General features: G+C 49.2%; 1 protein-coding gene across 1 annotated transcript in view; it reads right to left on the reverse strand.

Annotated features, from left to right (window-relative positions):
• Positions 1 to 21,829, reverse strand: part of C3_1H5orf34 (chromosome 3_1 C5orf34 homolog) — a 377,197-nt gene that overhangs the window by 251,891 nt on the left and 103,477 nt on the right. Inside the window, exon 5 of the mRNA XM_086962940.1 lies at positions 2,245 to 2,346. Within this exon, the coding sequence (XP_086819066.1) occupies positions 2,245 to 2,346 (102 nt within the window). The remainder of the gene's footprint in view (positions 1 to 2,244; positions 2,347 to 21,829) is intronic.

Here is a 21,829-nt window from a genome sequence, read left to right on the forward strand (position 1 = left end):
CCAGACCCCTTATTACTGACACTGCAGAGGCATAAAGGGGTCTTAATTCAGGAGCTGTCAACCGTGGCACATTAGAAAGCGGGGTATAAGCAGCTTAAACAGGCCAGGAAGCTCCTGCAATCAACAACGTTCCTTCTCTGACCGGCGTTATTACATGTGGGAGGGCGCCATTAAACCAGACGGCATGCTGCCAAGCAGAAATCGAAACTTCCTGTGTCCTATATGGGGCGTAAACTGCAGGCGGAGGCACGGCAGACGGAATGTAAGAGTGAAAAACTACAGTACCAGCATCAACCGAAGGAATAGTGACCCATGAGTAAAACAGCTCAAACGGATAAGCAGCGTCAGCAGATACAACAAAAAACACTGCCTGTCCTTCCGTAGAGACTAGGAAATCCTGCAAATGATTCCGCACAGCCAAGCGGCTGTGTACCGTGATTTCAACCGCAGCCATAAGTACACAGTGATAAAAAAGTACACTGTAATAGAAAAAGGCACAACTGGGTAGTAATTCAAACAGAAAACCGTTTTTAAAATATCAAACTTGAAAAGACATATGCAACTATAGGTAGGTTTTATCCGTCACTACTGTCAACCGGAAACAATAGTGAGGGGGTCGTAGACTGATATAAGCACAACTCAAGTGTCTCACAATAAGAACACACTCGTTGGCGGCGCCATGTTGTAAGGATCCTGCTCATACACAGAACTGTACACAGAGACCTATGACGTCAGTGAATTGTGGTGTACCAGAAACTCACCTCCGTACCTAGAAAAACACCAACCAGCTAGCATCAGTGTCACATTAGCTCTTCGTCCTATAGCAAAGTAATCAATGATTAGACAACCTAGAACATGCAACTTAGGACCATCTCATGATTGGTGGGAAGTGAGAACACTCTTTTATTATACTCTCATACCAGTCCACAACAGGAGTAATAAAGAGACACAGTAATGTTAAAATATTTATTTTAACGACGTGATCTCATGTGCAGTATCTTAGCCAACATAAGCAGACATATGATAAAAAAATATTATGGTCAGCATGGTTACAATTCCATAAAATACAAAAGGAGAAATCATATTACAATGATGGTGAAAACAGGTCCTATAGTGCCTAGTTTTAACACCCTACCTAAATAGGAACTATGTATTATAAACTATAGAAGGTCTCTTAGGCTTGTGTGGGGGCACACATTACCTTTCCGCTCAGTAAGAGTAAATTACATCTGGATCAGCATAGGCTCTCTGCATCCCTGGAAACGGAAATCTTCCAAGTGTGGGAAATCATGGCAAGTGTGTGATAATAAGGACGCCAGAATCTTACTTGGCTCACAGCTGCCAAACTGTTGTGTCTAGAAAGAGTTAACCGACCATGTCGAAAAACAGCTAACTTATTTTGATAACCTTGACGGCTGCAGAACTCACTGTGCAGACTAGTGGCACGATGTAAGTCTAGAGATGTCGAATACAAACCTTTTCTCATGTGTAGACCTTCGTGAATGCTAACTTACAAAAACAGCTAAGCAGTGTTGTGTGCAAAAGCAGAAAAAGGTAAAATGACGTTTAAACTTCTAATAAGCCATGCTAACATAACATGCACGTAAAGCAGGCCTCAGGCCATACAATACGCTGTTGGCATGTTCTAGTTTCCACTAGGATATAATCCAAAAGGGAGGATTGGCCTATTCTATTAAATGTTAACTTCCCCAGTATATCCGATTTAGTGCGCCCATTGCACGCTCTCAGGGAGTGAGTCAATGTGACTGAGTTGATCTTGAGTGCCAGTGGGATCCATGCCTTAATCGGTTGGATTTGTAGGTCTAGGATTAGCCATTGCAAATCCTCCTCGCTGGAGGTTGTATCACTGGGCTCGGCAAGAGTCTCAAATTGACAATTGAAATCCCCCTACAATCAACCACACATTTGTGTTGATAATGGGAATAAAGAGATTCAATTGGTCAAAGGTCGGGAATTCATGGCTAAGGCTTACGGGTAGAGAATAAACATAAATGAAAGCTATTTTTAACTTTTCATTACTTCAATATATTAATGTCAGAAAAGGCATTAAATATATTTTACATAATTCAGTAAACCTGACCAGTGCCCATAAAAAAAATGTTAGTTACTGGAGGTAATTTTGCTCAGTGTCAGGCAGTGTGAAATACACATATCAATATAACAGACAATATATGTTTTGGCCAAACATCTTGAAAGGGTAAAAAATATTACATAGTTTCTTACCTATACAGTATTCCCGCACACAAGACAACCTTTATCAGTCCAGTTCTGGTATATTGTTCAACACCGTGTGCTCTTTGTGAAATTAAATCAAAGAAACTCCACCTATGCAAGAGAAATTCATAGAGAGTAATCTTGGTCTATAAAATAGTTAGGCACAACGATGTTTACAGAAGGTGTCTTGGGCCCTAATATGAACAAGAAAAATGGGGGCCTCTTTGACCTCGGGGCAACATTAAGAGCAAGTCATCATTGTGGTGCAATTGGTCCCTTGTAGGCACTACACCAGCTGCATTTATAATATCTATTCCACTTTTTTTAGGGGTCTCCGAGATCCAAACTCTAGCCATGTTTCTTATGTCTCCTCTTTACGGCCATTCCTATCTACTATAATTTACTTCCTCTTTTGTTTCTCTATACGCTTCAACTATCTCTCTCTTTCTCACCTTTCTCACTTTCCTTTCCCTTCTCCCTTTTCTCAGCAAAGTTTTAGAGTCGCACGTCACTCAGATTTTCAGTTCTTTTGTGGAAGACTCTAGTGTACTGGACCCCCAGCAGGCTGGATTTAGACCCGCGCATTCAACAGAAGCCGTCATTCTTTCTGTCATGGAGGAATTGCGCAGGGGAGCGGACGCTAACATCTGCCAGGCTTTGGTCCTCCTGGACCTGTCGGCCGCCTTTGACACGGTCGACCATGATATTCTGGTAGACCGTGTCGGGGAGGCCGGCATCCAGGGTACCGCCCTGGCCTGGGTCCGCTCCTTTCTGACCCAACGCCATCAAGCTGTCAGACTATCCCAGTTCTCTGCTTCCCAGGTCAAACTTACCTGTGGTGTCCCACAGGGTTCTTCCCTATCCCCCCTCCTCTTTAACTTGTATCTTTCCCCACTTATCCGTGCCCTCCGACAGTTCAATGTCACAGCGTTCAACTACGCTGATGACATACAACTAATTTTCAACATTGATTCCTCTGCTGATTCCATCTCTTCTTTCCAAAACACCCTCTGCTTTATCAGCAATTGGATGAGCTCAAACCATCTGAAGCTCAACCCCGACAAGACCGAGCTGGTTCTTGTCGGGGGCTCTTCCAACCCATGGGACTCCTCCTTCTGGCCGGTCAGCCTCGGCAGTCCACCCCGCCCTGCCAACTGTGCCAAAAGTCTGAGAGTCGTCATCAGCAGTGACCTCTCTATGACGCCCCAGATTAGCGCGGTAGTCTCCTCCAGCCATTTTCAATTAAGGAAAATTAGGAAAATCTCCCGGCTACTTACTTCCGAGGCCCTTACCCTGGCCTTGCTTGCGCTAGTAATATCGAGGCTCGACTACGCCAACGCGCTCTATGTTGGCATCCCAGCCTACCAACTCAGGCGGCTTCAGCTGATCCAGAATCAGGCTGCCCGCCTGATTCACTCTCTCCCAAGAGATCAACACGTCCGCCCCCTCCTAAAAAGCCTTCATTGGCTCCCGGTAGCCGCCCGTTGCAAGTTCAAGCTGGGCTGCATCATTTTCAAATCCCTTGCCGGTCAGGGCCCCCTCTTCATTTCTTCCCTCCTTCAACCCTATGTTCCCCCTCGCACTCTCCGGTCTTCCCAACTGGCCCTGTTATCCACTCCCAGATACAAGAGGAAGAAACACGGCGGGCTTAAGTTCTCCTTCCTGGCCCCCACTTTTTGGAACTCCCTCCCTCTGCCTCTCAGACTGTCCACTCCGTACCCCAAATTCAGATCCTCTCTTAAAACTTTTCTTTTTACTGAATCCTACCAATAAACGTCCTCTGTTGCTTCTTCATCTGTTCTCTTCATTATGGCGCCAAGAAACCTAATGGTGTTAGTTGCGCCTTATAAATTTGTTTAACATAACATAACATAACATAACATTCCTTATCTCCTTCTGCATTTTTTTCTACTCGTCCCCATTTACCACCGATGCTTTCTTCCCCCATTCCTCTCACCCCTACTTCTCCCTCAACCTGCCCTCTCTTTTCTACATCCTACAATTCTCAATCTCCCTTAAATCTCCGTTCTCTTTATACATGTAATAACTTTCTCTTTCACATTTACTTCGTCATTTTCCTCTCCTCATCTCCGTCCTTGTTTTTCAGGCACATCTTAATATTCGCCCCTTTCACACACACTTTATTTAATCTCATCTCTTTTGTTTCTATATCGTCTTAATCAACTTACCCTCTCTCTTACTTTTCTTTGCTACCTCTCACTCTTTTTCCTCCCCTTCCTCTGTATTCACAACGCTCCCCTGTGCTTGTGTTCTTGTTTAGATCTTGCCTGAGAAAGCACATGCACTGTCTTATGCAAGATCCTTTGCTTTCTAACAGGGGACTTAGAAGCAGCCCACTGCTTATCATTTGTTGACTTCCTTATCGCTCTCATTTGCTGCTTTGAAGTTTCCTTCCTCTTAGATGCTATTTTTTTCTTTGAGTTAAGGAATTCTACAAGAATGCATGTTCTTCAGCTGCCACCCTTCATGTACTTCTCCCTCCTCCGTGTTGCCCCATTTTAAAGATTGTTCTTGTCCCGCCTAGGGACGTTCGTTCCCGCCAGCAATAAACAAGCATTAAAAATGCAATAGGTCTCGCCTTTTATTAAGTTAAAGCCATTTGCTTTGCTATACAATACCACTAGCAAAACAAATAGCTTTAACTTAATCAAAGGCGAGACCTATTGCATTTTTAATGATGGTTTTGGTTGGTCACCTCTGGCCAACTCTTGACTCCTCACTCGCACTCCCTCCCTCCTCCCGTGACACACAAATGCAGCGTCCATCCATGTCGTTATTTGGAGGTGGAACATTTAGGCCCTATTCTACAGGCCTCTGGCCTGCTGAAGAACTTCATTGGATCCCGGGGTAGCATAAGATTAAACAAAAACCTGCAATGAAATAGATTTCGCATGACTAAGTTTGACCTATTGGCGTTGCAAATAATAATACAACGCCAGTAGCTCGAACACTCAGTAATACGAGAGCTACTGCATTGCAAATGCTAGTTACATTTTAGACAGGAAGTAGAGGCCATGTTATGCATGGCACACCCATTACTCCTTTGACTTGTGTAGAATGTGAAAGTAGGGGCAGATAATTTTTGGAGAGGCATACATAACATACAAGTATAGATGGGTAAAAAGTGATATTACAGGGATGTTTTTCAGCTATAGGTTCAGAGTGACATCATAGCTTGAAGTTAGCACTTGCTATCTGTTTGAAGTCACTCAGATAACCTCGGTGAAAAATATCCCCGAAATTCAGTTATTCATCTATAATTCTACAGGTTCCAAATAAAGAAGGGTTTGTTTGAGTTCTCAGCAGTCAGGTTTCTATTACTAAATTGTTGGGCATGCACCCATGTTGTGTGCTAAAATCAACTTTCTGGTGGCCAAGATGGCGGCGGAGTAAGACGTCTTACTCAGTCCCTCCGTCGCCGCTTGATTTATAGCACTGTTTAAGCCCTGCAGAGGTCCCAGTCCGAAGTCCGCGGCTGCAGCCGGACATCCGGACACCGCCTGGAGGGTCTCCGCGGAGCGAGCGGCTGTTCGGAGGCAGCGGGACCGAATTACTGGGCGCGGCCTTCCGCCGGCGCGCGACCGGGAGTTGCGCCCTGTGCTGCCGGAGCCCGCTTCCGGCGTGCGACTACTGGAGTCCCCGGCGCGGAGGGCCAGGACCGAAGAGGCCCGCGACGAGAACTGGCAGGCATCGCGGCACCGCACCGAAAGCTAGCGGGCCGCTACCAGGGCTTCAGACGGTGCATTCACGTCCTCGCGGCTCGCGGGTGGTGCGGCTAGGCGGCGCTGCCCGGCCTACCACCTGAGGACGACAAGCGGACCCCGAGAGGCCCGGTAAGCAGATCGCCACGTGGAGAGCAGTGACGAGCACCGGGGGCCCTGCGTCACACACCCGCAGCCCCGTGATTTTAGGGGTCAGGGCTGAGCCTTACAAGAAGTCTCACCCACGCCGGAGGGGCCTGCCCCGGAGACCTGCGAGGAGAGAGCGCTGGGCGCCAGGGGGTGCCGGCGGGGCAGCCTTGGTGAGCGGCCCCGCGGTGAGCAACTTCTGCGGCCACAGTGCGCCATAAACTTAGTGGACTTCTGAACAGCGTGCTGCCTCGGGCCCTTGTTGCGCAAAAGACCTTGGGTCTGCATTCGTGCCCCTCCGGCCCGGACTGGCACCGACACGCCTCGGCCTAGCGGCAAGGACAAGGAAGAGGCGGGCCCGAGGGAACGGGCCGGAGCCGTTGGAGAGAGACCCCAGCCGAGTTTGGTCCTGTGGCCGAGGTGTTCGAGCCGTGCGGACCGCCGCGCGGAGCAGCTCCCGGGGCCGCGACGAAACCGCGGCCTTGGCGCGCTAAAAAGGAGGAGGTGACTGCACACCGACCACTGATTAGAGACTCCGGAGGTGAGGAAACAGGACGTCGACCAGGCCCAAAAAGGAAAAACTCCCAAAGGATGGGGTTCAGTAAAGCTCGCCGATAAGGCCTGCGCCAGTGGCCGATAAACCCCACAGTCCAGATGACAGTGAGGCCCCTGCCACCAAAGCCTTTATGCGAGAGCTCTTCACGGCCACGGCTATTCAGGAACTGCGGACCCAACAGCCTCAGATTTAAAGGAGGTGAGGAGGGACGTTGACGCCATTGGTGACAGAGTCGCAACTCTGGAGGAGCATGACCTGGGGACGGCCAGGGACATACATCAGCTCCAGCAGGACGTCTTGCGCCTTACGGAGCAGAACCTAGACCTTCAGGCGCATACAGAGGATCTAGAGAATAGATCTCTGCACAACAACGTTAGGATTAGAGCAGTCCCGTGGAAAGGAGAAGGAACAGACCTACGGGAATATGTCGACAGCCTCTTTCGCCACGTCATGCAAGAGGAAGACCTCCGTGAGATTCAGATGGACAGAGTCCACAGGGTCGGCCTCTCACATGGATCCAATGCACCTCCCCCTGATATCCTGGTATGTGGCCACGATTTTCAGCTCAAAGAGCGGATTCTGTAGAAGGCGCGCGAGCAGGCTCCCCTCATGTTTCGTGACCATCGCCCAGTACTATACCAGGACCTGGCGGCCTCCACCCTGGCCAAGCGGAGAGACTTTCGACCGATCACCACCTTCCTCCGTGAACAGGGGGTCCCCTACTCCTGGGGGCATCCCTTCAGACTGATCTTCAAGTGGAAGGGCAAGTTGATCCAGGTGCGATCCTTGGAGGTAGCTCGTGAATTGTTGGGACTGGAGGGAGCGGAGGTCCAGGCGGAGGCCTCGTCCTCCCCATCGAGGCGTCGTCGTTCCACGGAGTGGCAAACAGAGGACAAGCCAGCGAAATCCTCGGGTCCGGATTTGTCCATTAGCCTGAAGGAGAGAGGGGCGGCAGTGGCCTCTGTAGCTAGGGTGACGGAGACTCCGGAGGGTTCCTGATCGCTGTCCTGGAACGCTTGACCTCTGCAGGATGATCGCTGGCGTCGGAGGAACCTGAAGTATGGACTTTGATGGGTAACGTAGTGCCACGTTCGCCAAGAATACTGTCCTGTATCAGGACTTGGGTGGCTGGTGGGGTTAAGTTCCTGCCCCCAGCCCTTTGGACTTTAGTGACGGACTATTGTTCCCTCCTCTTGTCTGTTATACAGGGGGGTTCTGTCAAGTGGTTTGGGGTTTTTGTTTTTGGGATGGTTCCTCTTGTTGGGGTTTGGGGGGGATCCAGGTGGGGTCGGGAGGGGTGTTGGTGGGTGTTGGTGGGGGGAGGGGGGAAGAGGGAGGGGGAAAGGGATGTGGGTGGGGGGTCCTCCTTGTCCACGAGTACTGAGCAAGGCCTTTTTTCCCTGTTCACCTTCGCGAATCAAGCGCACCACACAGCTTCTCCACCTGCAGGCTTGACATGACACGCCCATTGACTATTCTCACTCAATGTGAGAGGGCTTAATAACCCAATCAAACGCAAGGCGATTCTCTCTCTCCTGGAGCACTCAGGGGCGGACATCTGCCTCCTACAGGAGACACACCTGCTCCCTAAAGATCAACATAGACTTAAATCACGCTCCTTTCCATGGCAATGTTTTTCCTCTGCGAACAAGAAAGTAGCTGGGGTAGCGATACTAGTGGCCAAATCATTTGGGGGACGGGTCCTACACAAGGAGGCAGAGATCAAAGGCAGGTTACTGGCACACCGCTTCCTCATAGCAGGGTAGACACTACTGATAGGCTCCATTTACGCACCCAATGATGGGCAGGAGGCATTCTTACACAGGGCCTTAGAGACGGTCACAGCCAACACACACTCACACTTGCTGCTGGGAGGTGACCTCAACTTGGTGTTTCACAACACCGGAGACAGGTCGGGTCAACGCTCGGGTCAGGTAGGGGCGCTATCGGCGACGGGTCAGGCTCGTCTCGCAGATCTCGGCCTAATTGACTTGTGGAGGCAGGTACATCCACGAGCCACAGCATACACTCACTACTCAGCGGCCCACAAAACGTACGCAAGGCTCGATTACCTTCTGTGCTCCTCCCAATTGGCGTCCTGCGCACGAGATGTCGAGATTCAACCGGCCTCCCTGTCAGACCACTCTCCGGTGGTGGCGTCTTTGCCTGATGCCAACCACACCGGGACCCCAGTGGCACTGGCGCTTGCGCGATAGCTTACTACAAAACCCGGTCGTGGTTGAGCGCATCAAGACTGCCTTCAGCCAATTCCTGGTTCACAACGCAAACGAGGACACCTCTAAAGCCACCCAATGGGCAACGCTCAAGGCGATCCTCCGGGGCGAATTCATCTCCCTGGCCACGGCCAATAACAGGGAACGCGTGCAAAAGAGGGCCGAGATCACCCAACGCGTGGCTGAGCTGGAACAAATGCACCAGCATACAGGAGCGGCCCGGGCATGGCGCCAATTATGCACGGAAAGAAAGATGCTTGCAGCCCTAGATCAGGACGTAGCTGAATACGCCGCACTGCGGCTACGACATGCGTACTACACGGGGGGACCACTGTGGGAGACTACTGGCCAGCAGGCTGCGGGAGCAGCAGCAGAAGCAACACATCCGGACCATTCAGGTTGGAGGTGGGGCCCCGATAGTGGAGGATGGGGAGATTGCCGCTGCCTTTGGGGACTTCTATGCGGAGCTCTATGAAGCGGACCACTTAGAGCTGCAGGCGAGCCGGGACTATCTTCAGGGTGCAACCCTCCCTTCCTTAACTGAGGCACAGGCGGAATTCCTCGATCGCCCCATAGGAATAGAGGAAGTGATATCGGCGATATCACGCCTCAAACTGGGTAAATCGCTGGGACCGGACAGCTATTCGGCGGCCTTTTATAAGACGTTCTGCCCACAAATAGCCCCTCTATTGCACGATCTATTTAACACCTTCGATCAACCCGGCGCCGTGCCTCCGGATCTGCTAGAAGCCGCGATATCAGTAATACTCAAAGCAGGCCAGGATCCCACCCAGTGCGGATCATACCGGCCGATATCCTTGTTAAATATAGATCTCAAGCTATACACAGGGATCATAGCGAGCAGGCTCGCCCCGTATAAGCAGCAACTGGTGGAACCCGACCAGGCCGGGTTCATCCCGCAGCGGCAAACCAGTGACAACACTAGACGTGTCCTTCACTTGATAGAAGCGGGGTCTTGAACAAGACTGGGCTGCATGCTCCTTACCATTGATGCCGAGAAGGCATTCGATCGAGTGCACTGGCCGTACCTAGACCTGGTACTCCAAAGGTTCGGTATGGGTGAGACCCTCCGCAACCGTATTTTTAACTGTTGCCGACAGCCGACTGCGACGGTCAGAGTCAATGGCCATACATCTCCACGGTTCCCAATTAGTCAGGGGACCAGACAGGGCTGCCCGCTCTCCCCCCTACTGTTCGCGCTATTTATGGAGCCGTTAGTACAACGCATACGACAACACAGCCTCATTGAGGGAATTCCGTTCGGTGGCGACACACAAAGTCAGTCTGTATGCGGACGACGTTCTGCTCTCTCTGATGAAACCGATGCAATCCCTTCGGGCGCTCTTTGTGGAGTTTCACACCTTTGCTCTAGCCTCGGGCTTCAAGGTCAACGTGGGGAAGTCGGGGGCCCTAAACATCTCCTGGTCACCAGACGTGTTGGCAAAGGCCGAGTTCGACTTACAGTGGTCTACCTCTCCCATTTCCTATCTGGGGGTCCTGTTGGCACCGACTGTGCGAGAAACGGCGGACGCCAATTACGCGAGGCTTAGCTCGCGCCTGAATGGAGAACTCAGGCGATGGAAACACCTCACACTCTCCTGGCTGGGTCGCATTGCGGCTACTAAAATACCTTGCTGCACGGATTCTTTATGTCTTTCAAACGCTACCCCTGCGCCCTCCGGCGGGATGGCTCCACAAAACGCAATCAGATCTGGCGCGTTACATCTGGAATGGCCATCGCCCGCGCTTTAAACATTCGATTGCTACACTCCCTCCAGCACAGGGCGGAGTAGGCATACCCGACCTCACTCTATACTTTCAGGCCGCCCAGCTACGCACACTTGTAGAATGGCACTAACTGGAATCCAGTAAACACTGGTTCTTCCAAGACCAGGCAGTGACAGGCCGGCCGCTACAGGGTGTCTCGTTTTTACCGCGCCGCCATAGGCCGCCCAATCTTTACGCGTCGCAAATCACGAGCACGGTCCTGAGCACTTGGGATAATGTGGCAGTGCGGCGGGGTCTCACTTCATTCCCCTCCCTGGTGACACCGATTTTCGGTAACCCGGACTTTTCGCCTGGCCTCGACCCGCAGGCATATGTGATTTGGAGGACGACACACTGCAGAGATGTGGGACACATGTTTGACCTTAACGGAATTCTTCCCTTTCAGAAGGTGAAGGAGGATTATGGAGTTCCGGAAACTGACCACCTGCCCTACCTACAGGTTTGTCACTGGGTCCTACACCCGTCAATTAAACCCGGCGCACGGCGACATCTCACGCCGTATGAAAAATGGCTGTTGACACGTACCTCCGACAAAAAGCTGCTTTCTGACTTGTATCAACACTTACTTCTCACCAACATCCACTCATACAATGCGGAGAGGGTCAGATGGGAGAGAGACTTGGGGAGAGAACTCACACACAAGGAGTGGGAAGGCATATACCATAGGGCCCGACATTCTGCCTACCACATGGGCCTTACTGAAACCCTGACCAAAGTGGTCACTTATTGGTATCATACACCTGAACGTCTACACCGCTGGGACTCCAGAGTTAGCGATCGCTGTTGGAGGGGATGCGAGGAGCTCGGCACACTAGAACACTAACTATGGAGCTGTGAACGTTTACAACCTTACTGGACCGCAATCCTCGATTTAATAGACACGCACCAAGAGACACAACTTCCCAGATTCCCCGCCTATGTGCTGCTTGGCCTCCCTAACTCCTTGATGTACCCCCTGAAGTCCTTGAGGGGAGACTCATAGCGATTGCACTGGGGGCAGCGGTACAGAACATTGTGGCACACTGGAGAGACGTTCAACCTCCTCAGCAACTTGGGTGGTTACATAGGCTTTGGATGGTACTAGGTATGGAGAAGTTGTCGTTGGCGAAAGCCGGGAAGGGAGAGGACTTTGCGGAACTATGGCGTCCGTGCCTGACCCTACTCACCGGGGAATACAGGGAGCTGAGCTGCCCTCGCTACCTGCAACTGCTGCGCTTTGCAGATACCCCACTCGCAGATCCTAAAACACAACCACGTAGGCCGAAAGTCCGGAGGCGAGAAACCCTTTAAAGCAATGTCAGTCTCCTGTTATCTTACTCGATGGACAAGGAGGAGGGTGGGATGGGTGGGATTGGAGGGGGGAATTGTTGGGGTTGTTGTTCTTTACTATATGGCATAATGCATTCAAAAGTGGCTCCTGAACCTTTACAACGTGGCCGGCCCAGTTGGGTTGTAGGGGACTTGCTGTGTATCACGCAAAATGAACGGAGCTCATTGCAGACCTACCTACATGCCTGTATTACCATTGGTGGGCCTGTGCCACTTCTAGTACGAGCCGCTGCACTCTTTGTGATGCTTTTTCTCTCAATAAAAAGATTTAATACTAAAATCAACTTTCTACTTAACTCTAGAGTTTAGCCTCTTTCTGTTACATTTATCCATTAAAAATGACGTGTTCTGGCTATATTGACTGGACTTTAAGTTACCACATTCTGTTTTGTTTTCAGAAGAAAAGCTAGTGGCATGTCTCTCACCTTTTACACGGAGGCACAGCAGACCTGCGCGGAAATCGCTGTTGTTCTGCATTTCCTTGGCAAACTAACCTCTGGAGGGTCTAATTAGGGCTTCCTCAGCCAAAGCAGTGGCAGAGACTCTAATCAGCCCTAGGTCAGGTCTGCAGCCTTTGATTTGCAAGCCAGTCCCTCAGAGTTCTCTCCATCCCCTGCTTTATCTGCTTCGGCATTGCACCACCATGTGTTTCCTTTACACAATGTGGCTGCTCGTTGCTTGCACGCCTCACTCTCACATCCCAGTCCGTCATTTGCTCTGCTTCTGGGATGTCTTTCGCATTCAGGAGTATGAATTGTGCCGGAATAGTGATTTGTTATGAAAGGTCGAAAACCTTTAACTGTGCTGCTTGCTTTTCAGTCTGATGACGCTTCAGCTCCTAGTCTGCGATCTGCGTCAGATTTCTGCAAAAACCCTTTCCCATATCATCACAATTCTGCTTCGAAGTTTAAAGTTGCAGATCTGCACATATTTTATGCACCAAAGCGACAAAGGATGGCATGGCGGGGTTGGTCAGTACCAGCGCAGCCTGAATAAAACGGTGCTACTTTGATCAACTTTGAATGGGGTAACTTTGGGTGAATATGCTGCGCTGCAGAAGCGGCATTTTCGTTGCTATGAAAATGAAACGCAAGCTTCGCAAGATGGAGTCAGACTGTGGACAGTCCGACGGACACCGGCATGCTGTCTGCTATGGGCAAATGGCAAGAGCAGCCATGTTTGTCCATGCAGACACATGCACCCAAGCCCTTTGCAGAATAGATTCCAAAAGGTACTCGCAATAGCGAGAGCGCGCATACGCTGATTTCGCTAGGTGAGAACTAAAAAAAGAGCACCAGGTTCGGTCAAGTCATAGATTCTTTTTTTTCCCATTTCAGTGACATGGTTGCATTTCACTCAACCTTCGACACCATGAGTCTTAAATCTTAATACTTTTTAACATCACATTGATGAGCCCCAGCTACACAATGTCCGTGGTTGATGAATCTTGTTGGGACATGTCTGTTTTTGGCGAAACAGTTACAAATATTACGGATACCATTTTTGTGATATTGTTTTTGGAGGTGGGGGAGATCACTGGAAGAAAAAACAGGGATTCTTTTCATTTTCATTACTGTTCTATATAAAATTATTTTTCAAGGCATTCAACATTGTTTGCATGTATAAATTGGGTGCGCCGATGTAGAATGGTATGAGCACGGACATAAGAGAGATTCCTTCAAGTCAGTAGAGTTGATTAGTCGCCATTTCACCCACTGCAGACATCTCTCTGTATCAAATTCTCAATGGGAGCTCAGAGGGAAAAAGGAAAGGGTCGCCCTCCACTCAAACTTAGTAATGCAACAAAAGACCCAGTCCACGGGCGTCAAAGCATATCAGTGACTAAATCAAGAACAGTCAATATGTACTGATACCCTTTACTGTCCTCTACAATTTATAAGGGGACACTGCACTGTACTCCGCCCAAATTAACATAAAAAGGAAAGCCTATTCTCCTTGACAGCGTCACAGAACAGCCGTATAGACGCTTGGTGGAGGAGTAGAAGCGTCTATACGGCGGTAGCACACAGAAAGCTTAATGTTAAGTGAAGGCGAGAACTCACATTTGGAGTACCCCTGTATCCTTCTCAACCCCGGGGCGGCTGGTATGAACAACTAGGCTGACTCTGGTTCACACAGAACGAGTGTCCAAAAGTGGAGTGGCGGCATATGAGTGCAGCCCTGATGAAACTGCTTAAAGTGTTATGGCAGTGAAACATGTCGGCACTGGTAATAGGTAATGATATGCATGAATAGCTACCAGCCTTTTTAACACTGCAGCATATAATCACTTCCCTATAAATAAAGTTGGTTAAGGGAACTTTATGCTGTGTTTTAAGCACTTGTTTATGTTATATGTTTGTCACTAGGAGATGCTTCTGCTTTCCACTGTTTGTCACATATCTTTGGTTGTTTGTTTTGGACACTTCTTTTCTTTCTTTCTACTTTCTTTGAGAATCAAGTGACTACCGATGATGAGACAGGGGCTTGTCTGGAAATTACATACCAGTTACCCCGTTGGTGGTGTTTCCGTGAGGTGTCATTTGTTTCTCACACATTTTTTCTAAGCAGAATTCAGTCCAACACTGGTGGTGTGGACACCTGTCATTGACCTATATAGGTCATAGTACTAGCTGTTCTGTGTCGCTGTCAAGGAGAATAGGCTTTCCTTTTTATGTTAATTTGGGCGGAGTACAGTGCAGTGTCCCCTTATAAATTGTAGAGGACAGTAATAGGTATCAGTACATATTGACTGTTCTTGATTTAGTCACTGATATGCTTGGACGCCCGTGTACTGGGTCTTTTGTTTAGTGACAGTATATACGACTGGTCAAATGACAGTTCTGATGCACTTTTGCAATACTTCGTACATTTTGAACACTATCTATGCTTTTATAGACCATGAATGTTTGTTTTAATAGCGATACGATTATTGATGTACTTTACTGATATTTTATACTACTGGCCCAATGACAGATTTAAATAGGGATGTTACCATTGATGCACTTTAGCGATATTTCATACTGTTTCAAAAATGCTAAATATCAATGTTTTTTTTTTAAGAATCTTTTTATTAAACAGTTGCTCAGTGCACATCAAATGGTACAATCGTTTACATGAAATGGACTAAGACAGTGAGGCATAAAGTCATTATCATTACAAATATTGATAGGCATGATACAGATTACAGATGTAGAATTGTGATTACATGCAGGTATTATCGTAATCAACTACCCGGTGAACCGAGAACCCCCTTCCTAGCTTGCCCTAATCGGACTTTTATCTGTCCCTCCACAGGCTCCATTTGTCCTTCATCAAATTTCCTAGGGCAGCCCCGACTGTGACAAATCACCTGTTATGCAGATCAGCACCAGTCTAAGTCATCTTCCCAGTCCTGGACACTTCGAAATCTACTCACTACCCACGCCTTCGCAGTATTTCTTTTTGCCACCCCTCCTGCCAACTGTAACCACATTTTCGAGAACCTGGGCCAATTGTCTGCCCACAATATACACAGCAGCTGCCATCTGGCAGGCCTCTAGCGGGACCGCAAGACCTGTAACTTTGGTCATGACTTGTACCACCCCCTCCCAGTATCGTTGGATTACTGGGCATTCATAGAGGATACAGGAAAATCAGCCAACCATGCCACATTCTCTTGGAAATAGTATTCCGTATGTTCTAGTGTTTTATCTTGGAATTTTCTGTCTTTCAAATGCCAGGGGCCTATCCTGTAGGTCAGCCAAGAATCTCTAATAGGGCCCCAAAACGACACCACTACCTTGGAGTGGTTAGAAATGCCTTGCACTAGGTGGCCTATATCATGATAGTGTCTCGCGCTAAGGAGATGGATAATTATATAATCCAGGTGGGAGAACCGGCCATGTGAACTGGTTTATGGTTTGATTGTGCTCATGCCAGAAGTCAAGCAACCCATGGCCACTGTGAAGCATTTAAGCGGGCTATTGTATATGTCTCTCTCCCTACTGGTCAGCCTGTCCTTTGCCGGATTCAATACGTCACTTATGTCCGGCCCCCCAGCCCCCGAATAACAGGGCACCCATCGAGATTTCCAACAGAGAGTTTCCACCTGCAATCTAGGGAAACCGAACAAAGATTGAGGGCATCTTCCTCCCAAGTTCCTGTCTGCAGGACAAATCCATACAGGTCTGGCCTGGTGTTTACAGTGCAGATGATTTAAGGAGACCTGTGCATCTGGAGCTGAAGGTGAAACCTGTGTGCCACCGGGGAGTAACGACAGCGATCCAGGGCTTTATAACAATTACCTTTCAAGTGGGCTTCCAGTGATAGGACGAGGTCCGGGTTGGGTCTGCAGATATATTGCAATACTAGGGTTTGTTTAATTACCTTCACATCTGAGCGGTCTTGGGAACCCATGTTGTGTCAGGATGCAAGGTTTCCCGGCCCATCGCGGAACCGTGCCTTTGATCTGCCATACTCCCCCTGCTTGATCTGAGCCTGTCCCCTTGCCTTACCATGTGACTAAGTAAATACATATCATACTGTGCAGAACTTTGAAAACAGAACATAACTATGAGTCCCCTTGAAACTCCCCACCCCTCCCTGTTACCCTGCACTGTAGGCTTTGTAACACCCACCACGCCAATTTTCAGAGAGCGCCTGTCGCCCTAAACCTAACAAATAACATGTCAAGGGTTAGCCGGTCTAACCAAGATGCCAAGGGCTGCTCGTAAGCCATTGGTAAACCCTTTGTAACTACTATAACTTGTCCCCCGCACTGTTGGCTCATAGAACATGTTGTGGCGTCTCCCTCCTGAATTCCAAAGAGCCACCAAGGTGTGTAGCCGTGTGACAACCATAACTTTTCCCCACACTGCAGAGTCCCCAAAAACAAGCTACATTAGTGCCACCACTCTCTCCCAAGAGCCATCCAAGGGTACAGTACAATGGTCCAAACAGTGTCATTGGCTCCCGAAAAGTCCTCATATTTACATCCTCTACGACCTAAGGTCTAGCTCTAACCCAGAGGGGCCAGCAGCGCTAAGAAAAGTGTACTTATCCTTCAGCCAGCTGTGTTAATTAGAAAACCTCCACCTGTGCACCCTGTAAAGATTCTCTATCTTGATGGTCTGCCAAGTCATCTCCCTGTCGAGCCGGGGGGTTGGGGGGAGGAGGGGTGGAGTCGGGGGTGTCTCCTCATCTCCTCACTGCAGCCCCACTGTCCCAGGGTGCACCAACCCTCCAGCCAATCCCAGTCTTTGACTGACATGACAAAATACTAGGATTAACCCCCTGCCACCACATGCAGCTTGGCAGCAAAAAGCATCATGTACTTGAGTTATTGAGCGTGGAGTGCTCTCTTTACTTCATCAAAGATACAGTTCTGGTGCTGCACCTGCAGGGTAAGGTCCGGGAAGAACTGCACTGTGGCATTCCCATATCTGAAATCCCCATTAGAGCGGCCACCCTGATGATGTTGTGTCGGACCCTGCTCTCCTGACCCTCACGTGTAGCCGCCTTAATCTCCTGCTGTTCTGTAAGATGTCGAACTTGTTCCCCCGGCGCCCTGTCCTCATCACAGTCTCCTCACCCGGGGGCCAGATGCAACCGTCGCCAGATTGATCGCCAACAACAGGGTTGATGTTCCCCACCGCCGCCTCTCCTACTCTGCCACTCCGGAGGTCTGCTCTCGATCGGCGATTCTCGACACCATTTAGCTGCTCTCCCACAGAGCGCCTCAGGCGCAATCCGTCAGTCGCCACCAGGCCCAGGTCAGCCAAATTCTCGGCCCGGGTTACGGGCTCCTTTCAAGCAGTGGAATGCTTCAGCCCAGGCAGGATCAATACTGCAGGCTACGACCTCAAGGGGGTCCCACTATGGCCGTTTCGCACATCACCAGCCCCTCACATTGCCACTGTATCGTAGAGCTCTCCCTTGAACAAGCAACCTGGATTTCTGCAGCCTGGCCGGGTGTGGGCAGCCGACTCACGGATCGCCCAAATCTTATTTCTCCGAGCGAAATTCAATTCTAAAATGTCCCCAGTGGTGGCTGGAGCGCGGGAGAGTCAAGGAGTGCCATTCAGTTGCAGATGTGGGCAATAATGGTACGGATGGACGGGTGTAATTCAGCTAGCATCCCGGGGCTCTTCCAAAGTGCGGCCATCTTGGTTGACACCAGGCCACGCTCTCAGATATCAATGCTTTTATGAATTTTGATTGACTTGAAATGACTTAGTAATTTTTACATCTATTTATGCACAATGTTCGGTATTGCCCCGGGATATTAAACTCCAATTGAACTTCATAGAATATTTTATGCCTTAAGTACATTGTAATGATTTTTCTTAGACAATTAACAAATGTACTTACTATAATGGTGAATGTAGACTACAAAAGCTCCCACATGCTCCATAACCATTCTTCATCATGCCCATATCAAACAACAAGATTCCCCAACATTATAAGGTAATAGATCTGGGAGTATAAATGGTGCCAGTGGAAACCAGATCTGATGTAGAGGCGAAGAACAAGAAGGCTTGGCTCTACATTCTGCAGCTTTGGTCTGAGGTGCAGCGCTCACCAATAAGGTACCTTTGGGTGAGAAAGTGTTGTTCACTCTAGAAAACCGATGTAGGTACACATCATTGTTAGGTGAAGCACGGCTAAAAGCAATATGGGAGACCTGAGAGAGGAGGCGAGGCACACAATCATGTGAAGAGGAATTTGAGGCCCCTGTGAGGCAAGTGGGTCAGCTATAGCGTTGGAAGCAGACGCTTTGAGATGGCCATGACTAATAAAGGCAAACAAAAGGGACATCCCGTGGTACAAGGGCCTGCCGAAAGGGGCCAGCAAAACATGACCTTGTGTATGGCTTGGGATGGTGATCCTTAACAAGAGGGTTGCTTGGAAATGAAACACTAGACTGGTACACATGACGCAAGTAGAGCAGCTTGTGTGTGGCCATATGTGGCAGTCATCTTGTAACAAGCATTTGCAATGCAATAGGTCTCGCATTAGGAAAGTTTGAGCTATTGGTATTGTAAATGACAATTTTTTTATTTATGTGTTGGTTTTGAAAATAGCAAAATTAATAGCTTTGTCATTTACAATGCCAATAGTTCTAACTTTCGGAAATGTGACACCTATAACATTTTTAATGCAATATGTGTTGTATTTACTCGAATTAGATATATTGATATTACAAATAACAATGGCTTTTATTTTTTTTTAATAATTAATACTTAAATTTTAATGGAAGAGAACCAGCGCTTCTCAGCATGGGTGTAATACTTTTAATGGGAGTGTACCTGTGCTTCTCAGCAGGGGTGCAATACTTTTAATGGGAGAGTACCAGCGCTTCTCAGCATGGGTGTAATACTTTTAATGGGAGTGTACCTGTGCTTCTCAGCAGGGGTGTAATACTTTTAATGGGAGAGTACCAGCGCTTCTCAGCAGTGGTGCAACATTTTTAATGGGAGAGTACCAGCGCTTCCTAGCAGGGGTGCAACGCTTTTAATGGGAGAGTACAACAGCATGAGTGCTATACTTTTAATGGGATGGTTCTAAACCTTCCAGTTACTGGTGCAATACATGTATCAGCACTTCTCAGTACCAGTGCAATATGTGTACTAGCGGTTCCCAGTACTGGAATAACACTTTTAATGGGAGAGTGGCAGCACTTCAAAGTACTGGCACAATGCAAGTACCCGAGTTTTTCAATACTAGTGGAATACGTTTAATGGGAGAGAACCAGCACTTCTCAGTATTTGTACAATACTTTTAATGGGAGAAGAGCTACGGAAGTCAGACACCCCCAGAGACAAGGACAGCCTGCTACGGAAGTCACACACCCCGAGAGACGAGAACAGCCTGGAGCTACGGAAGCGTCAAACACCCCTAGAGATAAAAACAGCCAGGATCTACAGAAGCCAGACACCCTGAGGGATGAGGACAGCTTGGAGCTACGGAAGTCAGACACCCTGAGAACCAAGGACAGCCTGGAGTTACGGAAGTCAGACACCCTGAGAGATGAACACAGCCTAAAGCTACAGCAGTCACACACCCCGAGGGACGAGGACAGTCTAGAGCTTCAGAAGTCAGACACCTCGAGGGACGAGGACAGCCTGGAGCCACGGAAGTTAGACACCCCGAGGGACAAGGACAGCCATGAGCTTTGGAGGTCAGACACCCCGAGGGACAAGGACAGCCATGAGCTTTGGAGGTCAGACACCCCGAGGGACGAGGACAGTCTGGAGCTACGGAACAGTCAGACACCGAAAAAGACGAGGACAGCCTGGAGCTACGGAAGTCAGACACCCTGAGAGACGAGGACAGTCTGGAGCTACGGAAGAGTCAGACACCCTGAGAGACTAGGACAACCTGGAGCTGCGGAAGTCAGACACCCCGAGACGACAGCCAATAGAAGGCCACGGTTTTGAGGAGTTCAAGTGCCTCTGCTCTGCGCGAGTGTGAGAACAGGAAGCGCCGCTGTGGACGCGGCCCGGAGTGACTTCGTGTCGGAAGTTTAAAAAAAAGATTAATATTGTGAAGGAAGAGGCCGGTGCAGCAGGATATCCCTTTCCATAGTCCGCGACCATTGGAATGTGCCAGAAATGTGGAAAAAGATAGAATGAGAAAGAGAGGGAAGAAGGGTGAAAGAGAGAGATAAAGCGAGAAGTAAAGAGAAAAATAGCGCGGAAGAGAGTGAAAGAAAGAGAGTGAGTGAGAGGAAAAGAGAAAGAGAGAAATGGGTACGAGTATGAGAAAGGGAGATAGAACGAGAAGCATGGAGAAAGAGATAGTGAGAACAAGAGAGACAAGCAATGGTAAGCAATGGCCTAACCACAATAGTTCTACGTCAACAGGCAGCTAAAAGCTGTCCGTAGGCAAAATTTAAGAAGAATGGATGCAATGCAGCTCATAGTAAGTACCAGTGGCTGATTAATTTGAGCGTTCAAACCCTCGCTGTATGCACTACCAGAATGTGCCACATAATGCAGACTCTTTTGCTCCCACTAAATTCCCTCCGTACACGTACATTCCCGGAGACATCCGTCACTGTAGAACTATCACAGCTCAACAGAGATTTCACAAGCTATGGAGTCCATGGTCTGCGGCATAACTATTCTACAGAAAATAATGGTAACCTAAAACCTATATTGCGGTGCATTTCTTTAAAGGTCTTTTTCTGTCTTAAACCACATGTGGGTGTCTACATCACTGCAAGCTCCAGTTCCACTCAGATCTGGAATGAAAGGATTATGTAGGTGAACGAGGTTAATGTCCGCGTTCTATTTACATGGCCACAGACTACAGTAAAAAACAAGCTATCAGGGAAGGCGAACCTGCGTTTAATACCCCCTGAATATACTGCCCCTTGTACGCACCGTGAGGGGAGGGGGGGGGGGGGGGGGGGAGAACAGGCTGCGCCAGGCAGGCGACAACGGGGGCTCATACATTCACAAACGAGCCAGCGCTGAGGGGCACTCAGCCAATGGCGCGCTAGCAGGGCGGAGTCCCGGAGGCGGCCGAAGGGCAAGGGCTACGAATCCTGCGCAGCTGCCGTCCTGCCCCGCCCGTGCACCACAGCCGCAGTTCCCGCAGCACACCGCAGGTGAGGAGCGTGTGGGTGCGTGTTTGCCTGCGCGTGTTTGTGTGCGTGTGTGTGAGTGTGGCTGTTGCGTGCGTGTGTGTGTGTGCATGCATAAGTGTGGCTGTGTTGTGTATGTGTTATTCACTTGCTGAGAATGTGGGATAGGAGATGTGCACGGTGCAAGGCTGGGCGTGCGCGCCCACGAGGTGAAATCGCCGAGGGC

The sequence above is a fragment of the Lissotriton vulgaris genome, chromosome 3_1 (genome assembly GCF_964263255.1).
Source record: "Lissotriton vulgaris chromosome 3_1, aLisVul1.2, whole genome shotgun sequence".
NCBI classification, from domain to species: Eukaryota; Metazoa; Chordata; class Amphibia; order Caudata; family Salamandridae; genus Lissotriton; species Lissotriton vulgaris.